At 41.7% G+C, this 9,660-nt stretch overlaps 1 protein-coding gene across 1 annotated transcript; it reads left to right on the forward strand.

Annotated features, from left to right (window-relative positions):
• The first annotated feature begins 499 nt into the window (after positions 1–499).
• PCK1 (phosphoenolpyruvate carboxykinase 1) lies at positions 500–8,140 on the forward strand. The gene is made up of 10 exons (XM_041417851.1): positions 500–657; positions 860–1,134; positions 2,506–2,687; positions 3,298–3,501; positions 3,854–4,041; positions 4,916–5,078; positions 5,198–5,422; positions 5,526–5,657; positions 6,395–6,490; positions 7,060–8,140. Exons 2-10 carry the CDS (start codon positions 911–913, stop codon positions 7,512–7,514), a joined length of 1,869 nt encoding a protein of 622 aa, XP_041273785.1. The 5' UTR covers positions 500–657; positions 860–910; the 3' UTR covers positions 7,515–8,140.
• The last annotated feature ends 1,520 nt before the right edge of the window (positions 8,141–9,660 follow it).

Consider the following 9,660-nt stretch of genomic DNA (forward strand, 5'->3'; position numbering starts at 1 on the left):
ATAGACAAAAATAAGAGCTGTGGGCCTTACGTAGTGGTTATTCAGGCCTGTCAGTGCTCTCTGTTGAACTTTATACCCAGATCAGGCAATGTTCCCAAGGTGAGTAAACACTCCTTGGACGAGCCTCCACTTCACAGCCAGCTAGTGACCATCTGCCTACAAAATGTGCCAACTGCACTTTGCCTCCGTGCATGACCTCCGTGTTCCTGGTTCCAGAAACTCTTTGTACTCAACCTTTCCCACACGCCGAGAAGTTATGACGTTTTTCATTTCAAAGCCAAAATGGATCAAAGTTTGGTTAAACTGCTAAATTTTGTAACTGCTTCAAAACAGCAAACCCAGGGGCTAAGAACCTCTGCTTTCAGCATTCATTAATCAAGCCTGTTAAATGATTACCCCGCCAGGGCTGCTTTGTTGACAACTCTGCATGATGACAATGTCAGTGGCACTGTCCCAAGACACATCCAGTGGTGATGTAAAAGACAAGCCTCCTTCACCTCAACTGGTGGGATGGACACTACCATGAAGCATATTTAAGGAAGGAGGTGCATCCTTGGAAACCAGCAATTTCAAGAGAGCTCCAAAGCAAGTGAAACGGGCTCAACTGAAAGGTACAGCAAAATCCTCTCTGGCATCCAGCTCCAGCTTCCATAGACAGTAAGTAGAATGGCCTCTATTTTTTCCACCTTAAATTAGTAGAATGGCCTCTTGAAATTAGCAGTGATCCAAATTCCCTACCTTGATTTTAAAGCAGTACATAATCTAGACAATTGCAAATTCTGTGTGTTATATGTTGTTAGGCTTTGTGACGCTGGTTAGAACGTAACTAAGCTAACATACCTAATCTGTTTGATTTTAGATTGTGATCAGTATTTTACAGCCATCAACGAGACACACAACAGCTTCAATAATGCCCCCACAGCTGAAAGCCGATATGAACGTCATGCCCAAGGTTGTGCAGGGGGATTGGGAGAGTCTCTCTCCAGAAGCGAGGAATTTCATCGAGACCAATGCCAAGCTGTGCCAGCCTGAATGCATCCACATCTGCGATGGCTCGGAAGAAGAGAACAAGAAAATTCTGGACATCATGGTAGAACAAGGCATGATCAAGAAGCTGAACAAGTATGAGAACTGGTGAGTAGCCTAAATGAAGTCAAGTATCATCTCAGAATTGGAAAATTCATTTTGTATCCTGTTTACTTTAAAAACTTCTTATAACTCTCCAATATTTGCTTTCCATGAACATTTTGGAACTTTAGCTTACATAGGTGAAATACTCAGGAAAAGCAAACTTTTTCCTCTAAAAATTAGCATAAAGCATATTATTCAGTTGGACTATCAACTGTACATTTTCTCTATTGATTAGTTACATCAGGGAACTGAAATAATGTCATGAGACTTACGTAATTTATCATTAGCAACGGCTAAATATTATTGAGCAGATCTTCTTTTGAAGAATTCTACTATTTTAGCCAATTAGTTTATTCATCACATACTTTTTTGTGGCATTCAAATAGGTCTGTGGGTGTTCAAATATTATTCAGTACAGGCATTATTCATATCGTGCCGATGAGCTTTGACTCTAATGTATTCTGCAAATACTTTTTTCAAATATTTCATAATTTCTCCCAACTAACTGAACGTGAAAGGAGAATATTAACAACAAGTGCATACTCAAGAATTACGTGCCAACCACGAGATCTTCATGGGAGAAATCTGCAAAGACTTTTGAATAACTAAGTGCAGGAATTTGGCAATCTGTTTGCAGACTATTTGGGAGAGAAAAGGGCAAGATTCACCAGATAAATTATTCATTGTTAATTATATGCTTAGCTGTAGTGATGATGGTTATGACAGCCCAACTAGAACATTTTTATACTCGTGGAAAATTTCGATGCACAGAGGTGAAAATGTAAAACAATCCCCTCTGTCGTAAATAGATGGCAAAAAAATTCCTTAGAGGGGGAAAAGGATCCCCTTTAATGAACTCCTTCGCTTTTAATGATCGTGCTTATACTCAGTATTTCCTTTGTGATGCCTCTAATTTAAGGGACTATGCCAATTCACTAAGCTGGGTTCTGATCCCTCTGGCACATATACCAACACTTAAACTACTTTCCTTGGCATCCACTTAGCTTGAGGCATCATTTTGTGGTCCCCCTACAAAACAACTTCACACTGATGAGAATGAGAATTAAACAAGATTAACTTTCCCTCAAAGTTAGCAACAGAAAATAAGGCTGAGATAAGAGGCAAAGGAGTATTAACATGTAACAAGAATTTCCTAGGCCATATAATTTTTTATTATTACTGGAAAGTCTTAAAGCAATTTTTGTGAGAGAATATATCTGATTTTTGATATTACCTGTAATACTGCTTTGTCACTAATTTTTGCCTTACAAAGCATTGTTTTAGCAGCCTTTTGTGCTAAAGTAGACCCACAGAAGGGTAAAAATGCTATATTGATCATTAAAGTCTAATTTCCTGGCTTTTGGTGAAATGCAGCTGGTTGGCTCTCACTGACCCAAGAGATGTGGCAAGAATTGAGAGCAAAACTGTCATCATCACTCAAGAGCAGAGAGATACCACTCCGATCCCTAAAACTGGAACAAGCCAGCTGGGGCGCTGGATGTCTGAGGAAGATTTTGAGAAAGCCTTCAACACCAGGTTCCCAGGCTGCATGCAAGGTAGGCAAGAAAAAGATAATTAATACTGAACTTTCAGCAATGCTGAGACACTTGTACTGTTGCAAGTTACTGTAATCTTTAAAGAACAGTTTGAGCTGAAGATTTAGCTTTATACCCCCAACAGTCACTTGACTGGTTTCATGCAGATCTTTACCACAGACCCAAATACCTGGGCAAGGACAGTCCTCAGTCTCTTTCCAGCACTCTTGTTTTGCTAAAGAGTGGCAAAGTACAAAAATTTGTGTGACTTGGTTCAGAAAGTCACACAGCAACTGAGGAGCAGATAGGAAGTGAGATGAGAATGAAGGACCCACCCATCCACAGCAATAATTTCAGATTCAGGGATTTACACTAACAGAGAACTTGGCCTTCGCCTCCCCTTACTCCTGGCTAGACAATCTGTCTGAATTGCTGCTTTCAGCATTGAAGATAAAACTTCTTGCTACACAATTAGACAAACAGAAAGCTGCAGCACTTTAAACATCATCAGAAGCTGTCACAAGACAAACAGTTTTTAAAAGACTGAGAAACAACCTCCATGTTTATAAAGGTTACTTCAAATGTTCCTTGTTTTGCTCTTGGCCACATCTTGCTACTCCCTGTTTTCCAGGACGTACGATGTATGTCATCCCCTTCAGCATGGGGCCTATTGGGTCACCTTTGTCCAAGATTGGGATCGAGCTGACGGATTCACCCTATGTAGTGGCCAGCATGAGGATCATGACACGGATAGGAACAGATGTTTTGAAAGCCCTGGGCAATGGGGAGTTTGTAAAATGCCTTCACTCAGTTGGATGCCCTCTGCCGCTAAAAGGTAAGAGCCATTAAAAACTCCTGGAGCCATTAAAAACCCCAGGAGCCATTAAAAACCCCTGGAAATGCCCAGGGCTGTGCTTTGGAGCTGAGTGTGTGTCCTCAGCATGTGGGACACCCTCACCACAGAAGCCCAGGGTGATTCTGGAACAGCACTAGGTTCAAAACTCAGTGAAAGGAATCAAAGCTCAGCGAGAGTTTGATGGAAAGGAGATCATTATCCCTAGTACTTACCAGGGATTTCCTTGAAGCATATGCTCTGAGTTGCTGTCAGAGGCTCAATGCTGATGAAACAACAGCGTGATCAAGCATGGAAATTGCTGCATTCATGACTACAACATTCTGTTCTGCAGAGCCATTAATCAACAACTGGCCGTGCAACCCGGAGCTGACGCTGATTGCTCATCTCCCGGATCGCAGGGAGATCATTTCCTTTGGCAGCGGCTACGGAGGAAACTCCTTGCTGGGGAAGAAATGCTTTGCTCTCCGGATTGCCAGCAGACTGGCCAAAGAGGAGGGCTGGCTGGCAGAGCACATGCTGGTAAAAATCTATGCTGTTAAATCTTGTGTGTTGGAACAGCCGTTAAACCCCAAATTAGAGCCACATAAATCCATCACCCGCCTGGCCATCAATGGAATTAGTCTCATATGGATAGTCCTGTAACTTTAGATAGGAGTCTGTCATGTGCCAGGCTCCTGAGGAATAGAAAACTGCTTGCAAGGCCAAGTACTAAACATTTAAAATAGGACCTGTCATGGCTTAAAACAAGCAAGATTTGGAACTTTTGAGAGTGACTTCTTGTAGGCAGACCTGTGTACTTGAACATCATCACTGGGCCAGATTATAAAGAGGTCTGTGCACTCAAAAACCTGCAAATATCAGATTTTCTAAGGGAGTTCTGCTGTGTAACCTTCCAGGCTTCAATTTCTGCTGTCCTTTAAACATTCTACCACCATAAAATACCACTGAAAAAAAGAATTTCAAAGTGCTTAAGAGAACAGCCTTAGAAAAAAATATCTGCGGTCTTTGAGAAGAGCAGAAGTATCCATGCACAAAGTGCTTTCCTTTTACTCCACTTGTGCAGCCAAAAGAATATTGCCTGGTTTTCTTCTGTCTCAACAGAGAAACACAGCAAAATAAATGAGCAGAATAAAAATAAATGTTTATTATATACAGACCTAAAATTTAAAAAAAATATAAGAATTTCTTACAGATATTCTAATGGCAAGAGCTGACTCTGATTTAAAAAATACAGCTTGAGTTATTTGTCAACAATATTATGTGGTGTTTCTTCTGTAGGAACAAATGAGCCTAATTAAATATTTTATCATTTCCACTTGCTGGAGACAATCTCCAAAACGAAAAGTGCAAGAAAAAAAGGCTGTGTTTAACAGTTGCATTAATTTTTCAATAGATCCTGGGAATTACCAATCCAGAAGGTAAAAAGAAGTACTTTGCTGCAGCATTCCCTAGTGCATGTGGAAAAACTAACTTGGCCATGATGAACCCAAGCCTGCCAGGATGGAAAATTGAGTGTGTGGGTGATGATATTGCCTGGATGAAATTTGATGAACAAGGTATGAGAATTAAATTGGAATGTTTTACAGGTTGCTGTAGGTGTAGTAAGACATGCTACAAACTTCTGGATAGAATTAAATCAGCATGGTTTACTTATTCTTTATCATTTAACTTCCAGGCAACTTAAGGGCAATCAATCCTGAAAATGGCTTTTTTGGTGTCGCCCCTGGAACCTCAGTCAAAACAAACCCCAATGCTATTAAAACCATATTCAAGAACACCATCTTTACCAACGTGGCAGAAACCAGTGATGGAGGTGTTTACTGGGAGGGCATTGATGAGCCTCTGCCAGCTGGAGTGACAGTGACCTCGTGGAAGAACAAGGATTGGACCCCAGACAACGGTACCTGGCCCACACCACGGCCCTCTCTTTGGCTTTCTTTGGAATTAATGAATAAATTCAAGTTAATTCTGCCATCATGACCTGTTTGTTGTGTTCTGTGCAGGAGAACCTTGTGCTCACCCCAACTCCAGGTTCTGCTCCCCAGCCAGGCAGTGCCCCATCATGGATCCTGCGTGGGAGTCGCCCGAAGGCGTTCCCATCGAAGGGATCATTTTTGGAGGCCGCAGACCAGCTGGTAAGAAATGCAGCAGCCACCTTTCCAGGCTGAAATGCTGGCCACAGAAGGGTTGACACACAGCTGGGCATAGCCACAGGTTTTGCTTTCACAGCTGCAAAAGCCAGGAAATAACCACGTTAGTCCAATTCCTCTGTGTTAGCCTTTGGCACACACGCTTCCAGCCACTGGTGTTTCAGTGTCTGAGTTGTTTGATGTTAACACAAACCAGGTAATAATAATAATAATAAAGGGCTGGAGGGAGATCGGGACCCACTGACATGGGTACCAGACACATAGAAAATTGCTGCATTGGTTTCAATTTGCCTGTAGTTTTAGTTCAGTTAGCAAATGGTTAGAGAAATGAATCTGGTTTAGGTAGTTTAAAAAAAAAAAAAGGAATTACAATAAATTGTTCTGCTAATGGTCATCTAAAGTTGGAAAAGAAATAGAAGTAATGCTAGGTCTGAGTATAATAGGACCACAGGATCAGATTCTATTTCCACCAAAATCTACTGGAGATTCTGGTGTCCCAGATATCTCCCACTGGATATGTTCAGCAATCAGTAGCCAGTTTGGAAAACATTCATTTAAACTTCTTTGCTGTAAGAGAGCAGGAAATGAACTGAGCAAAAAACCCCAAGAAAAATTAGAATACATTATCCAGTAACATGCATTCAGCACTATGTCAGATAGCAAAACCTGCCATAAAAATGTTTCGGGACCTCTAATTACTGAAGTGATTTTGTTCTTTATAGGTGTCCCTCTTGTGTATGAGGCCTTTAACTGGAAGCATGGAGTATTTGTAGGAGCAGCCATGCGATCTGAAGCAACAGCAGCTGCTGAGCACAAAGGTAAATCAAAATTTAATCTGTCTACCTGTATTAAAAGCAGGCCCCTCTGGACTGCCTGCCCTCTCCTTCCCCCTGCTCTTTCACATTTCAGTCTTGGCAGCTAATTTTGCAACCTGTGCATTTTCACAATAGAAAATATTTGTACTGGAATTAACAGCCAAATTCTCTGTAAAAGTCAAATTAAGCAAAATAATCCCTTAGGTGGCAAGCATACAGAACAGGATGCAGGCACAGGGTTGCCAGAAGCCTTGACAGGGAGTTCTTGTTACAGTCTGGGATAAACAAATTTAAATTTTCTTTTCTGCTAGAGCTCAACATAAATGCATGAGTGACAGTCATCTCTTGAGAATCTTCATTTAAGCTGCTTGACCTGAGATTTAAGAAATTTAATAACAAAAATTAATTTCATTTGTACCTTTTGTGCATCAAGGATAATGCTTGTGTTGTTTCTTAAAGCTCACAAGGGTGGTGAAGGGATCATGGGTAAACCCTGGGAGGATCTGAATCTTTGTGCTTTAGAATAGATGTGCTATTTATTCCCTCACCTTCTCCATTTGTGTTTCAAACAGGCAAAGTCATTATGCACGATCCATTTGCCATGAGGCCTTTCTTTGGCTACAACTTTGGCAAATACTTGGCCCACTGGCTGAGCATGGCCCATCGTCCAGCTGCAAAACTACCCAGGATCTTTCACGTTAATTGGTTCCGGAAAGACAGCCAAGGGAAATTCCTGTGGCCTGGCTTCGGAGAGAATTCCCGTGTGCTGGAGTGGATGTTCAACAGAATTGAAGGGAAAGCCTCTGCCAAACCAACTGCCATAGGTTACATCCCCACTGATGCTGCTTTGAACTTGAAGGGTTTAGAAGATGTCAACCTGACCGAACTGTTTGATATCTCCAAAGAGTTCTGGGAAAAGGAGGTAGAAGAAATCAAGCAATACTTTGAAGTGCAAGTTAATGCTGACCTTCCCTATGAAATAGAAAGGGAATTGCTTGCCTTAGAGATGAGGATAAAGCAGCTGTGAGCTGATCAAGCCACAATTATTTATCAATTCGCACACACTGAGACAAGGCAAACACATTTTTACCAAATCACCACTGGAAGCATAACAGCACACTGATGGGCAGGAGGTTATAATGAAAGTAGGTCATAGCTTAGTTAGGATATAGATACAGAGACATTCTAGAAATAACTCCAGACCTAATGATTTATAACTACATCGGTTGTTGTGAATAGGTGAGCAGCTGTGGGAGTGCACGTGCACAGGGTCTGAAACCCCTGTTCTGTCACTTACATGCACACAGAGCCATGATGGGTGTAAATTATTTGCCTAGTTCTGCATATACAATCCAAACCAATCCAGCCTTCAAGTTGTAGCACATTGTTTCCATCACAGAAACCTCTGGAGTCCCAGACTCCGCTGGAAAGAGGAGAGAAAATTAGATGCTGTATATATGTATTACCTAAACATATTTCATGTCTTAAATACTTTTTAGAAAAATGAAGTTGTAACTATCAGAGTGAAAGATGACTTTATATTACTAATGCATATTTAAGATATTGCTATTATATATTACTCATGTTCCTGTGATTTCCAGATGTTTTGAATGGCTTGTTCTTAAACTATAAAATAAATGTTTATACAAAATATTACCTCATTTCCAGTATTCTTGCTGTTTATAAACTGCATGCACATAAATTGAGGCTCCTGTCAATACCACAGCACAGGCAGAGATGCACATGTGGAAGTTAGATGTTGACTGGAGTTGATCTGCTACTCCTGAGCCAACTAGTTTAAGCTACATACTGTCTTTGCAACTTCGATTCAAGCCAAAGGAATGATCCAAAAATTATGATACCAGCTGTGAGCAGTCATCCAGATGGTGACACACTCTCCATAACTGGGCATTGTTAGTTACTGCAGGCATTTATAAAATAAACTACCCTCTAGGAAAGCCCCATATTAGGACCTTGCTCATTTGTTAAAGTCACAGGATTTGTCCCTGTTCCACAGCACCTTGGCTTTTGCAAGAGGAACGAGCAAAGCTGTTGAAGTAAAGACAATTTTGGAAAAAGTTTTCCAGATTTGTTGGGATGCCTAAAGCCTTAGAGCTCAATGAAAATCAGGGCAGGAACCCTGTGCTGGCTTCCTTGTAGAGCCAAGACACTAAAACCAGCGCATGTTCTCCCAATTAGAGGTGTCATTTATGTGTTTCCCACATCCCTGGCAGGTATCCTGCTTTTCACTTTGAATGCTTGATCTCCCAAAACATATTGCAAATATTTGCTTAGCAAAAAGAAAATCACTTACATTGTGTAATAAGCCTTTTTACAGACTTGCTTCCTTGCAGAGCAAACAGTGCCAGGGCTGGTCAACAACTGCCCTTCAGAGTTTGCTAGGAGAGGTCACACAATCTGAAAAGGCTCTAAACTGCCCCCTGACCCCATGTTTAAGACTTAACACAAACATTATCAGTTCTGAAGTGAATAATAGAGCCCAAGTCAATGCATAGGTCACACAAAGAACAGGCAGTGGAAAGCTGTGATGGAAGTGGAGGAGAGTGGTGCAGCCTCTGTGGAGGTGATCAAAATGACATCTGCATCTCTTATAGGGTCACCTCTATGTGTCCTCTTGAATGGGCTCCAGATTAACAGGAAAAATAAAGGTGGAAGTCAGTAAATAAGTCAGAGAAAGTGAGCCAAGAAAGACTGGAATATACACTCAGATTCGAGCATTACTATCAAGGGTATAAAACAAAGTTGTTAATAAAGTAATGCTATAAATAGCTGATGAGCAGCCTGGGCCATCCACAACTGGTGTGACAGTACTGGGCTGGTGTTTGGATATATCTGAGGAAGAACAAGGAGAGCTGAGAAAATCTGCCATGGTGATCTCAGAGAGTTACGGCCAGAGCCTCAGGGTTTCTTATGGGCCTCAGGAGAGGATCCCAGCCCTGTGCAAACGTGTTCCAGGCACAGCTTGAAATGCTGCCCAGGAGATGTACAGAAGCTTGGGGCTTTCCAGAGCTCCTGCTCTGCCTTCCCAAACACAACCAGGCTCAAACGAGCGTTCCAAAGAAATGGCTCCTACTTCCTGCCAGAGGAATCTGCGCCAGGGGCCCGAGCCCAGCAGGCATATGGGCATGGGAAAACCAAGTGACACTTCTCCC

Source organism: Onychostruthus taczanowskii, unplaced genomic scaffold, assembly GCF_017590055.1.
Source record: "Onychostruthus taczanowskii isolate IOZ18803 unplaced genomic scaffold, ASM1759005v1 scaffold57, whole genome shotgun sequence".
Taxonomy (NCBI): Eukaryota; Metazoa; Chordata; class Aves; order Passeriformes; family Passeridae; genus Onychostruthus; species Onychostruthus taczanowskii.